Source organism: Ornithodoros turicata, chromosome 4 (assembly GCF_037126465.1).
Source record: "Ornithodoros turicata isolate Travis chromosome 4, ASM3712646v1, whole genome shotgun sequence".
Lineage (NCBI taxonomy): Eukaryota > Metazoa > Arthropoda > Arachnida > Ixodida > Argasidae > Ornithodoros > Ornithodoros turicata.
In genome coordinates, this window is record NC_088204.1 from 14,742,019 (window position 1) to 14,769,724 (window position 27,706).

General features: G+C 45.8%; 2 protein-coding genes across 6 annotated transcripts in view; one reads left to right on the forward strand and one right to left on the reverse strand.

Moving 5' to 3' along the window:
• LOC135391144 (uncharacterized) overlaps positions 1-26,082 on the forward strand; it is a 168,058-nt gene extending 141,976 nt beyond the window's left edge. For 3 of the 5 annotated variants that reach the window (XM_064621255.1, XM_064621254.1, XM_064621256.1), the window contains one exon: positions 15,686-26,082. In XM_064621255.1, the coding sequence (XP_064477325.1) occupies positions 15,830-20,050 (4,221 nt within the window). In that variant the 5' untranslated portion in view covers positions 15,686-15,829 and the 3' untranslated portion in view covers positions 20,051-26,082. Of the gene's footprint in view, positions 1-1,138; positions 1,441-14,810; positions 14,898-15,685 lie in introns of those variants that run through there. The other 2 variants (XM_064621253.1, XM_064621257.1) reach the window with 2 other exon arrangements.
• LOC135391156 (uncharacterized) overlaps positions 2,317-27,706 on the reverse strand; it is a 211,389-nt gene continuing 185,999 nt past the window's right edge. Inside the window, exon 4 of the transcript XR_010421881.1 lies at positions 2,317-2,402. The gene's annotated coding sequence lies outside the window, so the exon portion shown is untranslated. The remainder of the gene's footprint in view (positions 2,403-27,706) is intronic.

Consider the following 27,706-nt stretch of genomic DNA (forward strand, 5'->3'; position numbering starts at 1 on the left):
TAAGACGCCACGACTTTCTCTATCATTTCCACTGATATCGTCTGTCAATTTGCTGTCTTCGACCCAACAGGACAGAATGTCGCAAATCAACACGTGAAACATGCCCTTGCTTTTAGCACTCACACGTAAAGTGTTCGTTACCCTGTCCTTGTGTGACACTTGTGGAGTTTTTTTTAATTCTTTTCGTTTTTTTAATTGTTGGCTTTCTTTCGTTGTTGTTGTTGTTGTTGTTGTTTTTTTCGTTGAATTGTTCTTACTTTCTGTAATCAGTTTGGGCCCTTTGCAACAATTCTGCAAGCTGTCGATAAAAAGGTACACTGTAAGAAAACGGACCGTAAAATTTACAGCGATTTTACCGGCAGCTAGGTTGCCAGCATTTTCCCGTAATAATTAACGGTGAGGTCAGGAGAAGCCATGGCCCCTAATATTGACGGTTTTTTACTGTATTTCGAATGCCAGATTTTTTCCCGTAAATATAACGGGCACTTTCTCAACGGACCAACCGCAAAAATTTGCAGTGATTTTACCGGCAGTTATGTTGCCAGCTTCTTCCAGTAATTTTAACGGTCCCATAAGTAGAGTTGGAGTTATGCATCGACTATACATTGGAGTGGCTGAACACCGACACCCAAACAATGATCCGAAGGACGGTATATACGACTTGCTGACTTTTCGTCAACTCAACGCCCTCCTTCAGAGACGGGTACAGCTAGCGAATACACTCGGAGCATGCAACGTTTCAAGTCGCCCGCACATTTTTTTGCGGAAAATTTCCGGATGACGCTTCGCGTTGTATATCCTTGAGGAGCGCTATATAATATAACTGCATACATACATGGTATATCGCTTGGCTCACATACGACGCGAAATTTACACTGATAACAGATGGAATACTCATTTGCGGCGCCGTTCAGACTGACCTCCCCTCTGATGCAGATAAGAGCGGGCCCTTGTTTTTATCGTTATTCTTTTGTCGAATGTTTTACTACTGGCGAATCTGCCTCCATGCATTTCACTCTGTTTCCACACACCGCCTGAGATAAGTTTTCTCCTTCCCCGTACACTCCTCCTTATCTAACCTTTTTATTTTTTTCTTCTCTCTACGTTTCAAAACGGTGCGAGGGTCAGGGAGAGAGGTCACATGATTTTTTAACGCGCGAGCGCGCGCATTTCTAGAGAGACGCTCGCATTTTGCGAGCGATAAGCTTTCACCGACGAACGCCAATTTTTCACCGTCGTGTCGTGCGTTTTCTCCAACGAAATACGATACATCGTACTACATCAGTTTCGCGGCAGCGTTGTGAGGCAACATTCATGTGAGGCAACATTGTGAGGCACTTTCGATTTGGCGGTATTTATACCACGTGGGTGCTGTTGATGCAAATGTTTCCGGGTGGTGCGAAGGTCGACGCGTTGTGTGTTGTACCATCGCTTTATCAGGTACGTAACGGCGTTATATTTTTCGTTGGTGTTTGGGTGTGTCCCATTGCGAGACGTGGGAGGGGGGGGAGAGTATGTGGTGTCACGTGACGTGCTCACGATGTTTTGGTTCGGTCGGTCAGGGCAGTGCCATGTTAGCCGTATTGCCTATTCGATTGCATTCGAATATTTTTTTTTCTCTAATGAGTGCGCATGTTGTAAGGTTCTGAGTGCCTCAAGATTGATATACAGGGTGTTTGCTCTAACGTGTCCAGAAATTTTATTTAAAGCGAGCGATAAAAGAGAAACGAGCGCTACGTTTCAGCTACTTTACTAAGAAACAGGTGCTACTAGTGAAGCAGTACCTGTTTCTTACTCAAGTAGCAGAAAACTACCACTTGCTTTTCTTTTATCGCTCGCTTTAAATATAATTTCTGGACACGTTAGAACAAACACCCTAATCGACTGAGTCACTGGCGTAACCAGGGGTGGGTTTAGGGGGTTCACCTCCTCTCCCGAAATCGTACTGCATTTGGGGGAGGGAAACGAGGGGGAAATCATGTAAAGACCCCATAGCACCCCTCCTGAAATACTTTTTTCTGACTATGCCGCTAAATTGCGCGCTCTAGCTTTCTGTTCTGTGACAGGCTGGTAAAGAGCACCAGCTACAGGCAACCCTGTCGGTGTACCATTTTCAGAGTTACTACTATCTCTTTTTCTGGCGTGCTTCGACAGCAGTGCACAATTTGTCGTATCATTCAAAACTCGCATCGTGTTTCTCTTTACAAAACATCGACTTCAGCAGTGTACTGCGGTTTCAAATTATTACCATGGGTAAAAGTAAAACACGTTCCTGATTTGTATAAATTTCGACCAAAAAATAATACCTGATTATTATGCGCTGTGCTTCCCCAATAATAGATTCCTCCGTGTTGCTTTCCACCCATTGAATTCCGTTCCGTAATTAAGGGTGCTTGGGAGTGCTGAAATACATACTATAAATTCGTATTTACTTAGTCTTTTCGCAAGGGCATCGCACTGCAATTTACGTTGTGTTGTTCCATGTTTAAAACCTTTCTTCTTCCTGACAGCTCGGAATTTGTTCAGTAAGCATTGGTAAAACAAGATATCACCACAATTTTCTCTCTTGTGCTCCGCTGGGATATTTCGTGTAATTTTACACGTTACACAATTAACAGATTTGATCAAGCATGTCATATCAGGATTGCCCATATCAATTTTGCAAGTGGTCAGTACCCGACAGTATATACACTACTTGAACGAGGGTCTTTGTCTATGCGTGTTGATGTTTTCTTGAAAAGCGGTATTACAGTGCTTCTGAAACATATTTAATGTACTTTCCGACAGGACACGGGCCCATTATGTTTGCTTCAGAGGCATGAGATTACTGTATTATCTGAACTAAACAACAACAACATTTGAAAACCTTTCAAAAGCCACTGACGTTCCGGTTGAGTGGTCTAGGAAGACCCCTGATTTGATGGAGTTTTCTTTTTCTTTTCTTTTTTTTTACGAACATTACAACGAGCATAGGCGACCTTCCCACTGACACCTCAGTATAATTCCCGTTTAAATACCCACTGTTACTTCATGTCCAATCTCAATATCCATAGACAGCACTGCGTATGGCTACAGATGACTGGCGGCGCTAACAGTAATAACAATTCAATGAATCGAGGAGAAACATCGAGGCAATGTCACCTGGGTCGTACGGACGGGCACAAGCGTACTATACACTAGAAGAGGATGATCACGAGATATATCGCTTATCATACAGATAAACACCCTCTCATTGCCCACTACCCTTCATGTTATGCACCCTTCACGTTAGCAAACACAGTGAAACTTATGAATAGGGAGATATCACGACCTGGGCCTTGGCCGTTCTCTTTTTCTTTTTCTTTCTTCTCCCTCTCCACGACAACTACTGTTCCCTCCTAATGTGTCCAAATACAAGTTAACGGTGTTACACGACTGTTGTTCCTTTTTTTATCTGTTTTGTTACAATTACGAATGCTTTGCCAAGAGCCAACGAAATACGTAAATTGATATAGAGGGCAGGCGCTCAAGTTAGTCGAGATATGAGAGGGGATAGCAGCGCAAGGGGATAATGCGAGCCTATACGCAAAATCATATCCTGCGTACTGTGTGTGCTTTCTGTTTTTGTTTTTATTTCGTGTTAGCGCCGCGAAGCAACTGCGGCTATGAGCGGCATACAGTCGTGGACAGATGGAGAGAGGACAGCAGGAACGATTTGGGGACAGGACGGTTAGTATGCGTCCTGGGCCGACTTCAGGGGGAACTGTGCCGACATTCGTCTGGAAAGTCTTCGGAAAACCCGGGGAAAACCTCAGACAGCACAGCCGGCGATAGGATTCGAACCCATCACCTCCCAGTCTTCAGCATGACCTTAGTTACCACCAACGAGTAAATGCGTACTAACTGGCGATATTCATTTTCCAATTACTAATTGTTTGCCGCCTTAAGTCCACGGCCAACTCGAGTTTTGTGACGCCGTTCTTAGTTGTTCTCAATGACTATTAGCCCGTGGGCGTCAGCAGTACGCACGCAGCCGCCTTGCTCTACAAAACTTTATGACTTCCTCCTATTGTAGCCAGCTATTGTTTAGATTCATTTCTCCTAGCACGTAGTCGTAACTCCACACCCCATATCTCATATCGCTATAGTCAACACGGAAATATGATTGAACACTTCTCCTGAACCTTCGCCGAAGCTTTAAAAAAAAAAAAATATTCGCATTCGATGTCTGCAACGGAGTTCTCGCAACTCGGGCTTATTCACCTCACTGTATACTTTGCCCCCGAACCCGATGGAAATCGTTGACGCCCGCTAAAAAGAAGTTATTTTCTGAGCTGTAATCTTCGAACTCCACTTTCCCGTTTCGACGCGATAAAGAAAGATATGCGCGCGCGCGCGAGGCATGCTGGATAAGTAGGTCGAGCTCCGCTTCACAAAGAAAAAAAGAAATATTACGCCGTATATATGCGCAGAAGCACAGCTTGTTCTTCTGCTTTGGAGTTTAAACTCGGCAGTATATTAGGCAGGGGAAAAGAAAAGTTGCCTCATCGTGCATGTTAACGAGTGTACTGCGCGGTGGGGGCACGTTTCAAAGTCTGGAGAAGGAGAACCTCGCGGTTCCACTATCGGCAGTAAATAATATCAGCCTTACTGACGACACGAGCTACATTTAAACGAGGTTACTGAAGTCGTTTGAGGTGCATCTCGGGCTGGGAAACTGCCCTTAACTCTCACGCGTTCTTTTTTTTTCCTCTTTCTTCTTTTAGAGTACATGTTCTGACAGATTACAGCCAGTCTATAGTGCTTGATGCTGTAGTAATGAATATGTTAATATGCTAGATCACGTGGCCGTCTCTTGCTGCAGTAGCGTAAAGAATGCTTGCAACCGGGCAGGGTTTTCTTCCACTATTTTACTTCTACTATACTACTACTTCTGTTCTTCATTTTATTTTTATTATTTTTTTTTTTTTTGAACGACATGTTCTTGGGCGGACAAACTACATGTAGGCCCTAATGAGGCTGATACATATCTTGAAAAAAGAAAGTCAAAATTGAGCTTGACGGTCACATTTTTCTTTCGTTATATGTATTAAAAAAAAAACTATGATTAAAGCATTGCCCCGCACACGACTCCTCTAAAAACGCACGCTCTACACTCTAAGAACAAAGGAGTAATTTTAGTCCTTTTGGAGACTAAATGCATTGCCACAAAAGTTAGTCCCTTTCGGGAGTAAATGCATTGGACTCATTGAATGTCACAGAGTGAGGACTGCATTTCACGCTCTGTTCTATCACTCCCAGGTACATAATTCATGTGCATGAATGAAAGTTCTTTGAATTAAGCCGTCAACCGTGATACGTCGAGTGTTATAAAATATTTCGACATGCATAGGGAAAAATTTTGCAAGACCGAACCGCTAACTATTTTTTCTTCTGTGTGCGTGGAAAATTGCTAAGTCAGTTAAGTTAACATAGCCTTATTCAATCAAATTCACGAAGAGCACAAATTTACGTAGGCTGCTGCATTCAGGAGACCATTTGCGAAGTTCAGTGACTAGAGTAAATTTCGGGGTTATGGGACGAAAAGGGGGAGTAATTGCAGTCTAGGGGACTAGAAGCAGTAAATTACTCGCCATTTTACGTCTTTTTCTTCTTCTTAGACTGTAAGGAGAAAAAGACGCGTTGCCACGAGTGCGTTCCTTACATTAGTCCCTTTTGAGACCAACTGTACGCAAGTTTATGAAAAGTTTAGGGCCTATTAGTATTAGGAGTATTGGGGCGGAAATGCAATATGTCTAGCTGCTTTAACTGCTCCATAATTTACTCCTTTCCCCTCCTTAGAATGCAGTTGTCCTGTCCCTCGCCCGAGTGTTTTCACGGTGTTCATTAATACGCATACGAACCTTACATGCGCTCAAGTAAGAGGACAGCGGAGCGTTCGCCAATAAGTCAATCTTCCCCCAACATGCGCATAGTTTGCACGCTAATTATCCACGAGAATTCGACTGTTACATCCCTTAGAAAAAAGGATGGAGCAGTTACACCTTTTAGGAGGTAATAGCTGTCGCATATGTTGTAACTAAAAGGTTGCGAAATTGCTACCTGGTCGAAGTCGGCACAACAGAATGGCGCAGATCCCCAAACAAATTTTAGTTGTAGTTATCTTTGTTGTACACAATGTGCTCAATGTCCACTGCACTGTCAATGCTGGGAAAGCAACACTCCCTGAAAGTGCATTGCTTTTGTGGCTGTAATAACAGCTCTTACACAGATTTTGTGCTGCACCTGCACCCTTTTACACCCTTTCGTCCCACGCTATGTTGACTTAGGCGGTAGCTATAGAAGTTACCACCTTTTCGCACCTTTTTTTTCTGAGAGTGTATTCTGGCAACTATGGAGTACTCTAGTTTCCATACGTATAAGCAACGCAGACTATACATCATCCTCCGCTTCCCCAATCTCTCCCAAGTCCGCCGAAGATCAGTTAAATGGCAGTACCAACAAATTCAGCACGCAATAATCAACCGCGTAGAGATAAAGACGCCGCATGCTGTGCGGAACATACATTGACATGGACACCTCTGAGGACGTGTCCTGCCTGCGGAATCAAGGAGCTCTCCGCCAGCCTTACGGACTCTGACGCCTTAGATAGCATCCCCGCTGCTCCTTGGACCACCTTGGCACGCGCCCCGCGCAACCTGACAATCACAAACGGGTTTTCGTTTCGCCCGAGAAGGTTTGTCGTCTGCAACCGTTTATTTTTTGTGTACTCGACTCATTTACGCATGCGCATGTGTAACCTGTCACCTGTGCGCGCGCTTTGTGAAAGCAATTATCGGCTACCATAATATTTCAACTGTCGCGTGCACCGATTCAGTTCAGATGTTTTTCGTACATTCCCATTCCGCGAATGTTGCATTCGTGGAATGGCGGGTATGGTTTATTACTTAACTGGTGAAATAGGGAGTGTGCAGTTGCTAATCATAGTTTAGTGGCGATGCTGTTTGTCTGTATATGTGTAGTTATGGTGGTAATATATTTGGAGGGCCTAACAAGGTTTGTATTGTTGGGAAAAGAATACCGAAGATTGGTTATTTCGAACGGTTAACGAGCTTGGAATGAATTAAACCTGAGCATATCCTCGAAATATGACTGCTGTAATTGTAAGCGGGAGAACTGAATATATCTATTAAACACGCTGTGGGTGACTATATCGTAATTTGACCACCAAGGGATACTACATAAAGGTGTGACATGTGATACATTATGCAGTGGTCTCCATTGGAATAAAAAAGGGGGGAAATGCTCTTCCGTCGTATTCTTTTCAGGTTATTTGAGAGGAACTGATTCTTATCGCCACTCGTGACAGTTTGACTCCCTGAGCTGCATATTTTTGTGACGTTATCGATGACGCCTTTCTCCAAGTATTCGCTTCCTTTGTTAACGTGTCCCTTGCACAACGTTTTTTTACAGGTTGAGCTGCTCTTTTGATTTGCTCTTATCACACTGTTTACGTCATCACACACACTTTAAGGCGATGTGCATTATAGCGAAGCTTATGGTATGTCGGTTTACTCTTCAACAGTGCCGCATTTATGAATTGTCCCAGCAATTACTACAACTTTTCTGTTAGTACGATTTTGCAAAAAGTGACACAGTGATAGACACCAAAAGGGACTCCATGTGCATGAATCGGAACTGGAAGCATGTAGCAGACTTTGTCTGGAATACCATATGCATAGTACAGGATACAGTTGCTAACTGTCCACCCGTTTATAATTGCTCGGTTAATATCATAAATCATAATTGGAATTCGAGGAAAAGTTACGTTTCACCAGATCATTCACTCACCAGTCACCACTCACTCGAGCGGTGAAAATCGCATATTCACCCTACCCTAGGACGTTATGCTAGTGTACGACACATTTCTTTTTGAAAAGAATAATAATAATTTTGAAATCTTATGATCTTTTTTTTTTTTTGTTTTCTTCAATCTGTAGCGACGAATGAATTCAAGATGGCAGGTCACCGACCCCTTACGATGCATTCGAAGGAAAAAGGACCAGAGCAGTACCGTGCAATGCATGTTCCAGTCCCTAATCATTCATGTATATAAGGCGGCCACCCACGAAAAAAAAAAAAAAAGACAAATACTCAAGCTTAGCAGGCGCTCGCAAAGCTTTTCTTTTTTCATTTCTTTCTTTTTGTCTCGCAGTACGTAACGACATTTACAGCTTCGTCTTTACTTTCCCTCTCTCTCTCGAAAGAGACGTACAGGCACACTTCTGTTCGTCGCATTTTCGCCTGACAACTGATCAATCGTCAACTTGAACTAACTGCATAACGGCCCCACCGCAGTCGCTTCAAGTCCACGTGCTTGCATTCGTGCCTGCATTTTGAGCCACACACGTGCGACGGGGCCTTTTTCATTTTAACTCACACTTGTACAGGGCGAGGGAGGGGGGGGGGGGGAGACGGAGAGTCCATTTATACACGCCGACTTGTCGACAGATCGTCGCGGAAGTCGAAGTATGGGATATGTGGATCTTCCCTCTGTCCCCGTGGATGATGATGTAGCGATATTTGGATCTCCGTGAATTCCCTTCTCCCCCCCCACTTGCGTAGGATTTCTCGAGAAGAGCCAGATTTGTGGCGTTTTTCAAAATATTGCTCGGCGGAATAGAAACAGGACGAGAATGAGACAGATGAGGGAAGCGAGGAGGAGGAGAGATCTGGAAGGGGCGGCAGAGAGGGGGGCGCAGACATAGACACACTTAGGCACTTATTGCGTCTACGTGGTTAGTTTCTTCGCGGCTCAGCTACGGGAGGGGTGGGGGGAGAGGAGGGGTGCGGGGGTTAAAGTTCGTGGAGGTTACTTACAGGAGGAGGAGGAGAAGGAGGAGGGGGTGCGAAGGGAGACGTTTTGAAAGTTGGTCTTGTGTTCTTTCTCTTTTCCCGATGAAGTGAAAGTGGAAAGGGAGGACATATAGCGGCGGTTTTGTAAACAATGGTCGTGCCGTTTGAAACTTCTCTGTATGTCCTGGGTGGGCGTGCGGGGAGGAAGCTAAGATGACTTGCAGAAACTTTTCTCGCTTCCGTTCGTTTCTTTGCGTGTATCTTTAGTTTGTACGCATTGTTGATCAGTTCGTCAGGCAAACCGCACGGGATCGTATAGACGAAGGCCATCAGCATTCCAGCCAGGATGAAGTATCTACTAAAGGACCCTGTTGCAGCGATATCTAAAGGCTTGCACCATGTAACATTGATTGCATTCGGATCACCAGCATCTTGAAACAAAGTCGACCCCTCTTCGTTTCGAGGAACAGTGTTTGAAGTGATGAGCGGTTACGCAACCGGGCTTCCGCGCCACAACGAATGCGAAATTTAATGGAAGACGGTCCGCTCTCTGCTTCGAGAACAACTGGCAGAGGAAAACACGGATCGATTCGTATGTCAGATAGCGGGAAATTAATGGAATATGCCAGGAATCCTTCCAGAAAGTTGCTGCCGACTTAATATGAGGATGTCTTGGATGGTTGAAGTCGAGGTCCCTCGCTCAGATTTTGATGTCGTTGGTTTTGAACGAATAATAATACTTGCGCGCGAACGAGTATTTACTTTAATACTACTTTTCCTCCCATTCACGCTTCGGTTCTGAAGCGGAAAGCCATTTTTCAAGGGCCGGCCTCACGGTTTGATTTATTGCTGTCCGCAGATATTGTTGGAGGGGATGGTGGATGATGTTTGTCGGTGGATTCAGATGTCGAGGCGAGTTCAGTTGGGCGACGCATGCAGTCTGTTGGGTGAAAACACTGGGCTATGAGTAACGATAATAATATTTCTAACTCGAATCCTTAATGGGGATGCCACGATATCCCACCGTCAACAATGCACCGTTTAAAATACTATCTGTTTAAAATATCACATTCCTAAATTAAAGCTTTAATACGAAAAATGGCGGAATGATAGTGTTGAATATACATATTGCTGACAAACCTCGCAGTACTGCGTGATTTTGACTTCGGTAGAAGTCATTGTCGTGAATAGTGATCGTGTCGTGAATGGTGTATCGTACGCTATCGCCTTTGCGTACGTAAGCAATAGCGTGATGCGTCTGCGCAACCGCGCGAAGCTCTCGTTCTGTTTTACGCATGCGCAGGACCACCAACGTTATCTTTTACCAAGGGATTTTCCAAAGGCGATTTTTCAAAGGCGATAGCGTATGATGCACTAAAACTCTGTAATAAAAGCCAGGTTTTTGGCGACCGTTAGGTTTAGCATATGTCGGCCACATCAAAGCAGCAGAAATTGTTAGAATATGGTTGTAGGTTACGTGACGTTAAGGTAGGTTTTTTTTTTTTTTTTTTTTTTTTGACAGCTCACCACGTGGTTGGGGGGCTCCCCACAGCTGGGCACCCGTACAGCGCTACGCTGCTCTAGCGCCGTTTGGGATTTTGAGCATATGAGATTTTAAACGGTGGACCCTTAACGGTGCCATTTCGGGTTATACCCCCTTCTTAATTATAACCATATAGGAGGACCGACTGACGAATGAAGGGGTAACGTTTCCACTGTTGCCTAACCTGAAGGCGAAGTCAGCTAGACGAGGAAAAGATTGTGACAGGTGATTTTAGAATGATTACCGTCATTTTCCGAGGTGTAAGTCGAACACAAATGACTTGCGTCTTTTTGGAACATCACTTCAGGCAGTACCACACTCTGAGTAAAGTAACTCTCTATTCCCTCGAAGTATAAGTGCACGCTAATGATGCACCCCGATCCGATTTCGCAAACCACCAACCGATAATATTTATTCGAAGCAAAAATGTCTAATAAAAATCATCACCATCATCATCACCGCGTTTAGAACCCGTCGTTCGTGCTGTAAATATAGCGTACGAGATTATTATACGAGATGCTTAATATAACGAAACGCTAAACCGAAACCGTCGAATCAAAACCGCAGTCGCGCAATGAAATAAACTAAACGCGGGGCAGTTATTATATATATCGCAACAACTCCCAAATTACACAGATTACGAGATAACCTCTCCTCGTGTCTCTCAAACTGACTTTGGAATTATTAAGCCGAGATATACCTAATGATATGCGCGACCAACTCGCCGGTATAATGACAGCGGTCATGCTGCTCCTAAAATCCAATTCTTATTTCTTGCCGCAAGCTATATGGTGGGCATACACATAATAAGGGTTAATGATTACGGACGAGTGCGGTAGAAGATATCGAGACACGGAATTCGACGCCGCCCCAGGGACGTTCTGAAAACAAGAACTGTCGGGTCACTTTACAGAAAAATTTCTTCGCCCTGGGCCGTTGACGTGTCTGTGTGTGAGTTTGGGAACTATAATTATTGGGAGGCGTTTTCAGGGTCGCTAAATCGTGCCAGGAAAGGAAGTCGAGCGGGTTTTGTTAGTTTCAGAAAAAAATGAAATGTATAGACGTCTAAATGTGTAGCGCCATGTTTTGCTCTACTATATAGGCTGGGTCGCTATAGCTTGGCGGAAGTTTTTGTGGGACAGTGCGAAAATTCGCACTCGCTGGTGTTTGCGCCGTTATTTTGCTCGTATGCTTTAGCGCGTAATTATTTGGGTTTCTGACAAGTACGTAAAGGAAACTGCACCTTAACTTTAATTGCAATATTACAGTGAAACCTAGTACGGAAAACCGCGGGACCAGGATTCTTGCATCCCCTGAATAGGGAGGTGTCCGTACACGAGAGCCCAGCTGTCCGCAGTAGGGTAGTGTCCGTCTAGGAGAGGTGTCCGTAATGGGACTATAAATTTTTGAATGTTATGGAATGCGGCAACGTTATGGAACTATAAATATGACTATAAATTTTGGAATGTTTTTTGGATGACTTGTTTGTGGATGACTTTTATACTAGAATAGGAAGCTTGAGCTTGAGGGGCGCGAAAGAGACTGCACGACGCGACGGATTCACAGGTTTCTTGCATTCGTGTCGTCCTTTTCGTGTTCGTCAAGCTCTAGATTCCAGTGTAAATGTTCACAAAATCGCCGCCATTTTTTCTTTTCCTTTTTCAAATTTATCCGTATTGCACATTAACGTCGCGATGAATGTGTAACCAAAGCACATTTTTCCATTCATATTTCTTCCCCAACAATAAGCTACACACGGACCAACATAACTTGCTACCCCCTCTAATATAAGTTTGTCTAGTATTCTAACTTGTTTAGTATACAACGTAAACCAGCCCGCTCAGTTACCTGAAAGGCTATCCCACGAGCGTGTGTTGCACAACGTTGCATACGAATGCACAGCGAAACTTCAAAAGATGTATCACAACAGACGCGAGCAGCGATGCCGTGGATGCCTCGGCGGCTCGTTTGCAAAAGAAATTTAAATATCACATTAGAGGTTTGATTTATGACGGGTGGCAACAGTTGCCAACCGAAGCGCATAGCTCGCAGCTATTCACGGTGGCCAAGATGTCGAGATGCTGCTATATTCCCGTGCCCCATCTCGATGAATGCGATGGGACGGGCTTAGCATATATATATACTACACGCATTCAGTTCGCTGGGTTCCCTTTTTTATTCTTCTTTTGTTTCTATTCATAAACATTATTCTCGACGACGTCAATTAGACTATGATTTGCATATCAGGTCGGGTCAGGACTTATTTAGTCAGTAGGGGGATCAGCGGTAGCGAATACATCTTTGGTTGACTGTAGGTTAGTGCGTTTTCCAAGGGTAGCCTGTAGGTAACACAGGTTAGTCAGTAATATCGAGAGCTGTGGAGTTAAGTGACTGTAATTTACTGCCTTTAAAGTGACTAATTACTCTGTCCAAATAATTTCAAAAATGGGTAACTTTAATTTGATTCAATTTCCTCCTGTAACTTGCACTCGAAGGACAGGTACTTTGCGCTTAAACGAGTTTGGTGTAAATTTCTCTCTGCAGGGCTGTTTCTCTCGAAAGGCTGAGAAGCGTTCTTGGTTTTCTTACAGCTACTGTGTGGAGTGTCAGCAACAGTCAAGCAACGTTTTAACTGATAATACTCACCACACTTAGATTTTTAGCTTCTGTCTTCGTAAATTTAATTTATAATTGCTGGTATTGCACCATTTCAACGTCGTTCTTTTGTGTTAGACGTGTTTTGTTGTCACTGTACGGGTGTTCTCTTTTCTACATACGAGCTGTTTTTCACACGGACATTTATGACATCTAGTCCGTTATGTGAATTATGAAATTGTAGTGTGAACAACCTTGCTTTTATTAATTTTGTGGGAGACGTTGTAATATTTGACCACTTGAAACGCACACAGCCTAAGCTATGCTGTGTAACTAACTGAATTACATTTTGGTTTTGGTGACCTTCCGTCAAGCATGATCAATTTCACAGTCGTGTAAATGTAACTTCGTTACTTTTTCTCGCTACTTTGCATGGCATTACAAGTATAATATGCTAATGCCCAGTATGCACGACAATTCGGTGAAGCAAGATAAGGCGATAACAAACCTGGGCACATTTAGTAAGATTGATAACGTTGCCTATTAGGACACTTGAACGTCGAGAAAAAAAAGTTTTATTTATTTGTTAAAGTTATTGTGAACATGACGTACTTTCCGAGAGGAAAGGTATGTGGTTAGTGATGGCGTCGACGAAAAACCGATGTTATAATACGAGAGCCGTATGAGGCACAGCATAATTCTTTGACATTTCGAAATCAGCGCCACGTCCTGAGTCCAGTAACTGAGGTCAATCATTATGCAAGCGTGTTTCCTCAAAAACAAGAAAAAGTTCGTCGCAAAAAGCCCAGAGCGTTGTAAAACACATCCGTTTCGTTAACTAGCCTGGTAATGTGTCCACCTGATACATGGCTGACGTTGACAACTTTGCCACCTTCCTCGGGTGTAGCTTACATTAAAGAGGGTCGAGGGTCTACGGAAGTTTCCCAGTGTATTAAAGTTCGAGTTGCAGAAAAGTGGACATGTATTTCTACATCCTGCCTATTGCCCACTGTTGCTCCGATATCTGTACTGTGCCCCCCCCCCCCAATTCCAAACCACACGTTAAATTTCTTTTCTAAAACATACAGCGAGCTTTGGCAAATGCATCATCATCATTTTCTTTTTGGCTCCGAACTTAATGCACGTCAACCTTACAGCTTTTGAGAAACCGGTACGGACCCGAGACTCTCTTCGCATCCGTCCCGTCGCAAAGAAATCTATACAGCGCTCAAAAGGAACAAACGCCATACGCCCTCGCCATTTTTTAAAAAAGAAACACATTCCCTCACCCATGGCGTATGCAGACGCCAGCAGCAGCCGGTCCCAAACCGGATTTAAAAACGGCTCTGTTGTTTTCTCGACTGCCAGTGAATTCTATATCCCTCCCTCACTTCGTGCATACATGCATGGCTGTATACACAACGCAATAAAAACACACCAGTCATGATATATGGATTACTGTTGGCGGCACTGGTAGACGCTTCCCCCTCGCCCACATTCTCTCACACGGCGTTCCGGCCGACCAATACATCAGGAACAATAATGAACTCGGAGTGATTTATTCTGCATGCTAAGTCCTCTCGCTTGTCTTGACGAGAAGATCTTTTGAATTTTTTTCAAACGTCTTCGAAGACTTAGTAGAGTTCAAAAGGGGTGTTAGGGAGGGGGAGTATCCCCCCCCCCCCTCCAGGCTTGTTGCCCCGCACAGAGATGTGTCGTTCGCTGGCAGACGGATATCTTCTCTTGGGAGCGGGTCTGTTGTGTACCGGAGTAGTCAGATTTTCGGCGGGCGGATCGGTGTTGTGCGGCTGTTGTTGGGGCGGCAATGATACTGGTGCCGTGAACGATCTGGAAGCAGGGCGGCCCTGTTCGAAGTCCGCGTCGTGGTAGCAGCTTTGGGATACGGTGAAAGTTTTTGTGAAAGGTACGTGTTTGTTCGCTGCAGGGATGGTGTGGTGTGGTGAGGAGGTATGAAAGGTGAAGCACGTGCTCTGGGTTGGTCGACTCCTGTATGGCAGGCTCCTGTGTGTCGGAAGGTTACCATGCTTTTTGATAGCGGATGCTTTAGGTTAATGCTTTAGGGTTGGAAGGGCGTGATTATTTTTGGAGTTGAGTGATGCAAAAGCCTCAGTCCCTCACCTGAGGATTTTGCTTCAGTTTGTATTGCGTGCGTTTTTTTTTTCTTTTTTGGTAATGTTTGCGAGTTCAATAATTTTAAATGAACGTAACGAATGTCTGAGACCAGCAGCGGTATGGTCGAGCGGGTTAAGGCGGTCCCGTTCGTTTGTGGTAGCCAAGGTCGTGCTGAAGACTGGAAGGTGGTGGGTTCGAATCCTACCACCGGCTGTGCTGTCCGAGGTTTTCTCCGGGTTTTCCGAAGACTTTCCAGACGAATGTCGGCACAGTTCCCCCTGAAGTCTGCCCAGGACGCATACTAACCCCCTGTCCCCCACTTCTTCCTGCTGTCCTCTCACCATCTCTCCACGCCTGTACGCCGCTCGTAGCCACAGTTGCTTCGCGGCGCTAACGCGGAATAAAAAAAAAAGAATGTCTGAGGCAGCGATTGTCTCATCACTTAGATTCGCATTAAAAATAACTAGTAATATGTTTTTGTTTTTTTGTTTTGTCGTGTCTCTGTTGAACGGTATCATTGCTCAGTGATGTTCTTCGTTGCAAAAATTCACTCCTTCCCGCTTTTTTTTTCTTCCGCAGGCTCAGGAGAGAAAGTCGTCGCAGCACCAATGTAGCAAGATGCGACCATCCGACCGGAACACGTGACTTCTATGTAGCAGCCCCGCACCGAGCAGTAGAAAGACCCCCGACGACCCACCCTCGACCTTCGCAAGAACGACTGGCATGAACCTTGACCGAGGCGTCGACTGCTACCCTTCCGACGCGGTCCACTCCCCCTCCCGGGACGAGACGTCGCCGCAACACACGTCCGACGCCCTGGGCGGCGCTGGCTCGGGAGATGAAGACCCTCTATCCTGCCACGCAGATCCCGGCCGCGAGGAACCGCGTGCAAAGAAGAGACGGAAACAGAGCAACCCAGTGCGGTACCACACGTCACCCCTTGCAGACGGCTCCGACGACATGGTGGCACCGGTCCAGACGAATGTTGTCGGAGTAGAGGACCTTCCGGACGATGTCCCGCTCACGTCTCCAGGGGACGTCGACACCGGCGCGCTGAACCTCGAAAGTAAAAGACGACGACGAGACGAACCAAACGGAGAACTCGAAGGAGGGCAAAGATGTCATCACTGCAACGTCATTTTCGCCACGGAAGACCAACTAAGGATGCACATAGAAGAGGAACACGTACAGAAGCTTCTGGAGAAGCAGCTACAGCAGCAACAGGCTGGGTACCACAGGGCGTACGGAGACTTATCCAAGGACAGGGATAGTTCGAAAGGAGCACTAGATAGTCAAAACCAGGCGTACTTGGAGCGAAAGCCTCCGTCCAGCGAACAGGACTTTGCTAAGAACCACCCTTTTCCATTTCCCACAATGCCGCCGCTTATCCCAATATCTCAGAGCGGAGGTGAAGCTAAACCTGGAAGCCTCCCTGTGCCGTTGAGCATGTTTCCCAACCCGATGGCCCCGTTTCTTTTTCCCGTGCTTCAGCAGGGCCAAAACGCTCAGCCGCCCATGACAAACGGTAGCGCTACGCCAGGCGGAGGAAATATGCGTATTTTCAATCCAGAAGCGTTCTGTGAGCTGTGCAACAAGGAATTCTGCAACAAGTACTTCCTAAAGACTCACAAGGCCAACAAGCACGGCATCTACTCCGTTGAGTCCTTGGTAAGTTCTCCGTACGGCCCTAGCTTCTTTTCGCCTAGCCTCAGCAACACGTTGTCCATGCATCAAATGCTGCAGAATCCCATGTCAGACCCATCCATGGCACCTAGGCAGGGCATCATCAACATGGAGTCCTTTTGTGAGATCTGCCAGAAGGAGTTTTGCAACAAATACTTCCTCAAGAAGCACAAGCAGAAAATCCACGGCATCGTCGACCCATCGTCCCAGCAGAACAGTGCATCTTCCGTCGCTGCGTCAACAGCAAACACGGAGAACTCCAGCGACAGGAAGGTCAACACATCGCCGCAGCACGTGGGTTCGTCGAGTGAGTCCCAGCCATCCAACCAATCCGACAAGAACGGTGGACAGTCAGGGGAACAGCTGCAGCAACAGCAGCAGCAGCCGCCGCCGCATCCCGACACGTTCCGCATGGACTTTCCTAGCGTATTCCCCGGAGCGAACGGCAAGTTCAGCATGTCGAGCCTGACGCCACCGACGGGCACTATCGTTACTTCCGCTTCCGGTAACTCGCCTATCATCAGTTCTTCCATCAGCAGTGATCCAAAGTCGGCGCCTTCATTCTACAATCAGAACTCGTCTGGGAGCGACAGTGGCTCGGTTTTTACTCCAGAGAAACTCAGAGAAATGGGTGTCATAAATGCTGAAGCCTTCTGCGAGATCTGTTGCAAAGAGTTCTGCAACAAGTACTTCCTGAGGACACACAAACAGAACAAGCACGGCATCCCAGCCATAGACTCTCCGCAGAAGAACCTCCAAACGAGCCAAAGCCTACCGTCTTCCCAGCATTTCCAGTTGATGTCGCCTTCGATGGTACCACCAGTCAGCATGTCCCAGGACGCCCCGGAGAACCTATCAACCCCCTCGAGGGGCAGCATAGGCAGGACGAGTCCAGAGTCCGTAGCCGCCATGCGGTCTTCGTTCTCGAGCGACTTCGAACCCACGACAGATCTCACGTGCGAGATTTGCAATCGGCCCTTCTCGAGCCAATACCTGCTCAAGATGCACAAGTTCTACACCCACAACATTCCGTATGTTAAGGAGGAAGACGATGAGTCGAAACCTCCTTCGCCCAACGTGAGCAACATCAATCAAAACATGAATCAAAATAAAGAAAATCAAAATAATGACCATAAAGGTTCCCGTCAAACGGAGGGAGGTAACCACTCGGAAGACGCGGCGAGTCAAGACCTCCAGAAGCTGCAAAGCATGATAAGAGATCTCACCGCCTCCATCGCCAGCGAGAGCAAGGTGACGTGTAATGTCTGCAGAGCAGAATTCGACAACAAGTATTTTCTACGTGCACATATGATGAATGAGCACGGAGTGCTTCTAAACGAAGACGGCACTAGTCTTACACCAGGGAGTGACAGTTCAACGAACCAACAGAGCCGCGTACCATCTGACATGCCTCCGCCTCCGTTTTCGGCAGTGGCGTTTCCGTCGCCGGTTTTTGACTCTGAAGCATACTGCGAGATCTGCCAGAAAGAATTCTGTAGCAAATATTTCTTGAAAACACACAAGCAGAACATCCATGGGATCGCCACGGACGGAGACGGTGCGCCTTTGAAGAAAGACGATCCTGGAGCCCTAAAGAATGTGGGGAAAGCTATGGTGCCGTTCGTTACCTCTGTCAATTCACAGATGAACTCGCTGCAGCCTCCTCCGCTATCGCAACTACCGTTGCCGCAGTCGCAAGGATCTGAAAAGTCTAGAAGCCTAGTCACTGGTCGCAACTACTGCAACATCTGCAATAAGGAGCTCTGCAACAAGTACTTTATGAAGACTCATATGTTGAAGATGCACGGCATCAACCTGGACGAGCACCCAGCCGACGCCGCCCGAAACAGCATCATCGGCGGCGTTACCTGCGAGATCTGCCAGAAAGAGCTGTGCAGCAAATACTTCCTCAAGGTACACAAGCAGAACACGCATGGCATCCTCGAAGACTCTGGGAAAGAGAACTCCAATCACAGTTCCTCTGCGGGCGACCAGAAAACCGACATCACCTCATCGTTCCAGCCTGGAGAAGTGGGCGAGAGCAACCGAGGCTTCAACCACTACACCGAGATCTGCCCGCTTTGTGACCGGCGCTTTAAGAGCATCAAATGGCTCAAGACCCACATGGTGAACGACCACAGCGACATGCTCAAAGAGAACGTCTATGGCCGCGTTGTGGGCGGCGGCGCGGCGGACAGCGCGCTCAGCCCCGGGGCAGCTAAGCTGTGCATCATCTGTGGCCAGGGGTTTCCGGACAAGGTAGCCCTTCAAATTCACCTAATCAAAGACCACCGCACCACGAGTGAGGAGTTGGGGCTCATGAACAACAGCTCGTCCGACCCGCTCGCAGCGCTGGCCCAGGAGTCGGTGAAGATGAACGGCACCGCGGAGCGGACACCGCCTGTCTTCAAGCGTCCCTCGACTGGAGGCAGCGGCGGCGGGACCCGCATTTACCACTGCTCCTACTGCGTCTATTCTACGCGATGGCTGTCCAACCTGTACGCGCACGAAAAGAGGCATACGGGAGTCAACCTCGAAGGAGAGAAGCGTTTCGTCTGTCGCGTTTGCCACCGCGCCTATCGCTACAACCACTCGCTGCAGCGCCATCTACTCAACCACCGGGCTGCCGGCTTGTCCATGTCCTCACTGTCCAACCTAGCCGCCGTCCGTGTAGCAAAGCCACAACAGCAAGATCATCCGCAGGACCTTTCCTCGCCACCTGACAAGCCGACGACGCAACCTCCGACTCCGACAACCAAAGTGAAACGCTACCGCTGTAGCAAATGCAACAAGAAGTTCCTTAGCAGGGAGCTGTGTTTGTCACACATCTACACGGTCCACGACGCCAAGCGTCCACTGAAACCTGGTCGACCTTTCCGATGTCGGATCTGCGGTTTTACCACGCGGGCTTGGAACATCCTCAAGAGACATATCATGAAGCAACATTCGGAGGAAATGGCCGAGGACAAGAACGCGGGCAGTCAGTCCGAAACAACCACCTCCGTCACGCCCGACGATGAAGCCACCAAGCCGGCGAGAACGCCGACGCCGACCAAGAGTAGCGGCTCGTTGCCCATGACGTACGCCATGCCGCAGAGCCCTCCTCAGGCGGGGACGTTCATCATGCAGCCGTTCTTGATCGCGCAGCCCGAGACGGAAGACTCGAAAAACGACACCTTCGTCCCATCCCTCGTCTACCTGCCAGTGTGCCAGAAGGTCTCGCAGCCCATGACTGTTGCGTTCACGCTGACGCCCGCTTGAGGCTTCTTTTTTGTAACCCTCCAAGAAGAAAGAACAGAGATCCTCGGTGACAGCGCAGCCATGGAGGTTTTGATCGAGTCTTCAAAGTAGTATCGAATCAAAACAAAACTTCCTCCCCCCAAAACAAACAAACGTGCAATTTTTTCGTCCCAATTTCCTCGCTCAGGCGAGGAAATGCGAAACAACACCAAGAGAAAGGAGCTTCTACAAAACGACATCATATCAAGATAAGGATGCGCGCCGTTTTTCTTAATTTGTTGCTCCGTTGTGTGCATCACCCCTCTGGACAGCGGGTTCATGTCCTTGTTGAGCAAAAGGACCTCGGGCGCGCGCCCGCGTGTGGATGCAAGCGACAACTTTTAACGGGCCGTGCCCTCGAGGTTTCCTCAGGTCTTCGTCGGATTTCTACTGCTACAGTCTTCTTCCCTTGAGGACTCTGGTGTCCGGGAGACCTACCGCTCAGGGGTCGTCTGAACAAAGTACAATCAGCGAGCAAGAAAAAAAGAGGTCTTCGTTGACTGCAAGAAACGTCGCGTCGTCTGCTACTGCAACTACTGCTTCCAGTGAAACAGTGATCGGATTAATAGTATTTTGTTTTTTCGAACCTGTGGTGTGGCAACACGTTCGCCACGTGTATTCAGGTCAGTGGATCGTTCCTTTCAATGCAACCCAAGCTCTTCCAAAACGGAGAGGAAATCGTCTCAGCTTTTATACCATGCATAGTGGAGCCGTCGAAAGTTATAGATGACTCAAAAAAATAAAAATAGAAAATATCACGGTAGTTGGAGCAAAAATAATATAAAAGAAATCATTCCAGTTCGCTTCTATTCGATGAGTTTCGATCTGGTGTTGAGATTACGATAGCAATCTTGGTAAAAGCTGGGTCAAGTTCCCCTCTGTAAAACGCTAGAGCCTTGTTCCAAGCACGGACTTTGGAATGAATGCCGATTTCACGTGTTTTGTGTATTTGGGAGCGCAAAATCAAAAGGTTTCCCCCCTTTTTCCAGTTGGGTTACGAACTGCAGAATGTGAAAGCGTTGAGTATTTATTACACAGTTTATTTTGTACACTATATCGAGTCACCCATATTCCGTTTTGTACTTTTCACACACGCGTCATTCCCATTGCTTTCTTCTTCCTTCTTCTTCGAGGCTTTCTTTTTTCGCCTATACCACTGTACAGGCTCGAAACGGGAGCTGAACCAGCTCTGTTTCCCGAAGTATATATTCAGCGTAGCGATTGGAATATTATTGTACCATTAGTGATGGAATATTATTAAATATCAAGTCAGAACGGTGCAATATAGGTAATGAGAAGTAACGACGCCTAGTCAGTGTTTAACTGTTATTGGCATTGAACGAATAATCTCGTACGGCTTTTGGAACCTCATTCTGACGAGTATAATTCGGATTGCCGATACATTGGCGTGATTTTGAGTTGAACTGAATTAGAGCTGAATTGAACTCTGACAGAACCAAGCTAAATCTTTAAGGAATTAATTAGAAAAAAAGCTTACTACTACGACCCGATTTGCACTTCAGAAGCCGTACAAGAAATGAAATCCAGCGAAATCGGTACAAATCTCGCGGTATAAAAAAGAAAAGCTTGCTTTCTTTATTAAGAAAGTCTGAGATAACCGACTGATGACCATGAAACAATCAAAATCACCACATCTTTAGAATGGGTTAGAGCAGTCAATTGATTCTCTTTCTGTTTCTAGCTTGTTACTTCTGCAATATGTGCGTGAAACTTTACAAAATCAAAATGCTGCACATACGTCTCACAGGCATAGTAGATCGTTATCAATTTAGCCGAGAATTTAGAAAGCATAACAGTGCATGAAAACCTCCCGCGATTATTGTGTGCTGAGCATATGTATACTTTGTTCCTATCCACTTGATGACAATGTCATTGCCTCTGCATGCTATTGGAATGGCCTTTATGTCATTAAGACCCTGTGTTGTGAAGCCATCTTGGAATGCTGTATCCAGACACTGCACACAGGTTGCAGTGTTTGGAGCGGAGAATGTTGTGTTTCTTGCTAGTCTTGTTCGGTGAATATGATACGGTGACATTGCAAAGCACAGTGGCACGCTCGACGCTTTTATTAGTGAACATTACGATGAGCATCCTCGTATCGCTTTAGCGGTAACGAACTTTTATCCGAAGCGATAACAGGGCTCCGTTGCTGATGTATCTGATGATCGCTGATAGCATTTTACGTGGTGTGCTGGACTCAACAAAACCTCCTTTATCCCAAATCACAAGCATTGCGATGGTACGAAGCGAGGAAAAATCATCACTGGGGAACTTCACGACCAGTACTCAAACAGACGCGTAAAAAAACAAAGTCTTTACAGAAAAGAGCACAAAAACCAGGGCTGGGGACTTGGGAGAGCCCGGCTTAGTCAGTTTCGCTGCAATATTATTCTCTTCCCATGCAGAGTCGCTTAAAAAATGCTCTCGCTCTTTTCCTAATCCCGATCGTGCAGAAGATAAACTCTAATAGCTTTCAATGGACATTACCCGGGGAAGGGGGGGGGGGGGGGGGGGTCGGTGTTCCTAGTAGCGCTGAATATAGAGGAACGGCTATAAAAAGAATCCTCGATGAGTTGAAAATTCTACAGCATCGCTAGCAGATTCCCCCAGCGAGAACCCTCCGAGCTCGCGCGGCGCAGTGCCCCAGCGGACCTGAAAGTACAATGCGCCCGTGGATATCTGACCCCCTTTCTCGCTTTAAATTACAGTGTGTGGAGAGGTATCCCAATCGGCGAAAGCATTTGTGATCGAATTTGAACATAAAAAAGAGAGAGAGCGCTCACTGCCCCTGCACAAAGCACCGTAAAAAGACACACCGTAACAAAAGAAAGGACGAGGGGTGCGGATTGGGATTGTCACTAAAGAACATTAGGAATATTGAGAAAAAAAAGAATAAAAGAAGAAATTTGCTCGCACCACTCTGCCGTGGTCTTTGAAATTTTGCCGCCTGCGGAAATTCGCTCCTGGGGCTCCGTATTTGCCGATCGGCGCACGTGTTTTCGTCGCAACCTGCTTGCACCACGCCGACTTCTACTGCATAAACAAGCAGATCAATTCTATGTCAATTCTATAGCTTAGATTCTACAAAGTGAAAAGCACTAAAATGAAAGGCAGCTTGCTCAGCATCAAAGCAGCCGACTGCAGCTGCTCTCTAACTTTTCTTGAAAGGCGCGCGATATTTTTCAATTAATACTCGCGTGCAGCCAAGCCAAGAGATGTATGACTATAGCAGTGATAGCTTTTCTTTTTCTTTTTTCTACTTGTCGTTCTTTTCTCTTTTTTTTTTCTCGAACGTTTCTGAACACGTTCAATTACAAGGGCTGTACATCATTCGGGCATAAAGCGCTCTGAATCGAAAATGGAAGTTTAACAAATGCTAAATTAACTGCGTCAAAGCACCATCACCGTTGCTGTCACGCAGCCGTCGCTTTGAATTACGACGTGTCGCGTCGTCTAACACGCCTTAGAGTGGAGAAATTATTCCGTAACCTGTCTTACTCTCAAATGGGCCCCTTTATAAACCTTCCAATGGAGATGAAAAAAAAAAAAAAAGTGACGTCGTCGTCTGACACATGTTGCGCATACCATTCGCCTCGTCCCCCTATTAACTCTCAGATATCAATGCGGTTGCTGTATATAGATTTCATTTGTACATGGGAAAATGTATCTCTCTGCCAGCAGGCCTGCGGGGATCCCCCATAAAGTTCTTATATTTTCGCAGCTCGTATTCATGGCGTTTTATAGATACCGAGAGAGGGCAACACCTGAGAAGAGAGGGATATGTAATGCCATTCTGAATAGATGGTGCCGTGGCGAAACGCGTTCACCAGAACACTGTCCCGCGCGAAAGAGACACCTATTTCACTCAGCTAACGCATATTTCTTCTCGAAAACAAACTGCCACGCTCTGTTTTTTCCTGGTATAACATTCCGGTGAACATCTTTACAACATTCCTTCGCGAAGCCAGCAAACACTGTTGGAGAAAAACAGACATACTGCACGGACATTTCATGACTTAGGTCTTTCCTCAAAGCAATTCCAAGCCATGCGCAGCATAACACGCTGCCATATGGCCTTTCTTTTTGCCTTGTGCTGCAAATTACTTGGACTTGCGCTATTTACAAACCCCGAGTCTCAAAACTGCGTAACTCAAGCCGGACCACCCCGGACGAGAAAGCGCATACCCTCGAAACCCATCAGTAGGAAACCATCAGTACTTCGTCAAACGGCCGCTACGCGGAGCACCGGTCTGCATTGGAAGAAGTGCGCAGACTAAATTGTTTGGGTCCCTTTCGGGCCTCCCCCAAAACAGGGAATTTTATGTTTCTGCTACTCTAGTCCCTTTTTCTAGGGCAAGGGCAATCCTCCTGCTCAAAATAAACTGTTGGAAAAAGAAACAAAAAAGGAAGAAGAAGGTCCAAATGCCGTGTCTGCTGCGTCTCGTCGCCACTGTTTACGTGAAGAATCTCCATCCCGAGCTTCACGCTGTTTAGTTTGTCTCGCGTGTTAAGGCTTTGCTGTCGTTTTCGGCCAAACAGATGCCGTTTTCATTTCCGCTTGCGGTTACAGTACGCGGTTACAGGAATGCGCGTATCTGATTCGCCGTTCGCTCCGTTTGCGAATCAACCAATGGAAAAAATGTACGCAGAATTATAGTGGAGGGTGATGTTCGCCCTGCGTATTATTTTTTATCTTAATCTTTATTTAATCTTTATTTAATTTTTGATGGCGCTTAATTTATAATGGATGGTGCATAGGAAGATCTTATAACAGCGAATACTTACTGTCGACGTCGATTCGTTTCTGCAACGTTTCTGCGTTGCGAGATAACTGTGTTAACACGAGGCATGTCGTTGCACTCTTAATAACACATTGACAACATAATACCGAAATCCTGATTGATAAATTTATCACATCGAACCCGCGAAGTCACGGGGATGCTCATCGCCGCTATTTTATCTGTCATCGCTGTTGTATGGCTTTGCATATCTTATTTTATGTGAAATATCCATCATTTACGTGTACATCTAATGAGATGTGTAGCGCATTAAGATGAAAAACGCATTATGTAATGAAAAGGGAGAGAATATTAAATATACCATTTGCGGAACTAACAACAAACAAAAAAGCACTCTGAGATGAAACATGATGCATGAAAAGAGAGAAAAAGAAAGGAAGATATTACATTCACGACCGTGCCCTGTGCTTTCAATGCGTGTGTTCCTCACTTTTCAGTGCAAAAAGTGAGAGGAGGAAAGATCCAGATCTGGTCACTATGTTACCCGTGTGTTGATGGCTAGCGAATATTTATGCGAAACATTCTTTCTTTCTTTCCTCATTCATATAGAACGAATTTGTTTTTCTGTAGCTTTATTATCACAGCCTCGAAAATGTTTCTAAACCACTTGTGTTTCCTTTCGATACTGTATGATCGTTTATTTTATTTATTACGGCATTACGAATGCTTGTACATAGGTTATGTCTTTCCACTGTTCAACCCTACCCCCCACCCCCACCTGCACGATATCTAGTCTTCGTCGGACCAAAAAAGCAAAAACGGCAACAATAATCAAAATAGCCACTAAAGAGTGAAGAGAGAGGAAAAAAAAGTGTGCATTAGCAAAGCTCTTTAGTTTTCCCGAGTGTACTGCGGTGGTTTTAAGTAGATAAGGATTTTCATTTCTGTAGCATTTTTTTCTGTATATGTGTGCATTATCCATATCGTCCTGCCTTGTGTGTAGTGTGCTGCCCCTTTATTTGCTTTTGGACAAAATACTTTTGTCCTGGCTTGTACAGTTCTTATTGTTTGGCGCAGTACCAGCATGATGTATTATTATGATTGATGCTGGCATGTCAGTTGTTGTGTGCAGTGTTACAGGACATGTCACTTCAACTTTTTTTATTACATGCGTGAACAAAAGAGAACACACGTCACAATCAAAAGAAAAGATACGTTATAGTTTTATAAAATAAACAAAGTATGCAAATATTATTCGGTGTGTTTATTTGTTAGTTGTTTTCTGCACAACAGAGAACACGTACATTTATTTAAAAAAAAATAAAACGACAAAAGCGGCAAATATCGGTCGAATTCCATATGTCCGTGGTCGAATTGAATGGATTCGTTCGAGAGAGAGAGGGAGTTGATGGTCATCAGAAGGCACATGGTTCTAACTACTACAAACGTAATAAGCCTGTACAAGTGGTAATTTTCGTTTTGAGTTATCTACACTCCATATGTGTTCTGTAGCCTAGAAACGTCACCGGCTTCACTTGAAGGAGTTTTGCAGTGAAGCATGAGCAAACTAAACGAAAAGAACGAAGCGACATTTTTAGAAGCGCTTTTTCTTTCTTCTTTTTTCCTGTTTAATAACGGCACAGAAAGACGCATAAACTTACGCCGTCGAACCCCGGTCAGCATCGAAGCAAGCACTGAGAAGGCTTCAGATAAGGCACTCCGAAACCAGAGGACCAATACTACAACACTAGGATGCTTTCTCTGAGGCCGACCATATTCCACATTGTTCGCTATGACGTCACGCGGGCACCAACCAATCGCAGGGGAGCTCCTATGACGACGTACCACATTTTTTATACAGTATATACAACTATACATATGTGTACACACCTTGAGAGATAAATATTATATACGAATATATGAAGATTGGCAGCCTTGATGCCACTTCCGACTGCGAATCGCACCGTTCGCAAGCCTATAGCCAATCCAAGTCGGGCATGTATTCCATAGTCTCTCTACAAAGCAAGAGCCGCTATGTGTGTCCGTTGTGCGTGCTATTGTCCGGATATTGTCCTTGTACAGCGATATATATATATATATATATAAAAACGTAAATTATTTTTGTAACGTTGAGGCTCACAGAGGAGCTGTACTACACCGATGCCTTAGACGTTATCACGTTATGAGATCACACCTTCGAGCTTCATACATTTTTCTTGGTGCCCTTAAACACCACGTCTGGAACCACAGCTACTGTTCTGGCTATTTCTTAGTTAGTCATGCAGCGCCACAGTGGCAGCGACCACAACCAAATCAAAATGGATGAGCAATATACACTGTGGTGATTGCAGCCGTCTGAGCCGCTGCATGTTCCCCTCCCACGACTGTTTTTATAAGTGCAATCCCTCTCGCAGTGCTTCGCGGCATCGAAGCATTCGTTGCCAGTGTATTCGGTAGTCATAGGTGCCTATACTGTACTACGGGGAATATATATTTAAATATATTTATCTCTACCGACACCACTGGCTGCAGCGGGATTGTTAACTATAAGCTCTATGTCAAAGAGGATCTCTACTCCGGCAGACGCTATCGCGTTTCGTAAAGACTGAGTCTAATGCGACCGTGCAGTGACCATTTCGCATAGTCGTAGGCATACAGTAAGCACATAGTTATTTGTGACCGGTAAAGTAACCCGAAAAATAACTTGGGAGGGCTTATACGGGAACGTTACATGGAGGAAGGGAGGGAGGAGGATTTCACCCTCGTTTTCTCCTCTCCCAAATGCACTACCAAAGGTACGATTTCGCGGGGTTTTGAAGAACTGCCCTCGAAACCCCTTCCCCTGACTATACGTCACTGCTTGTGTCACAGTTACCCA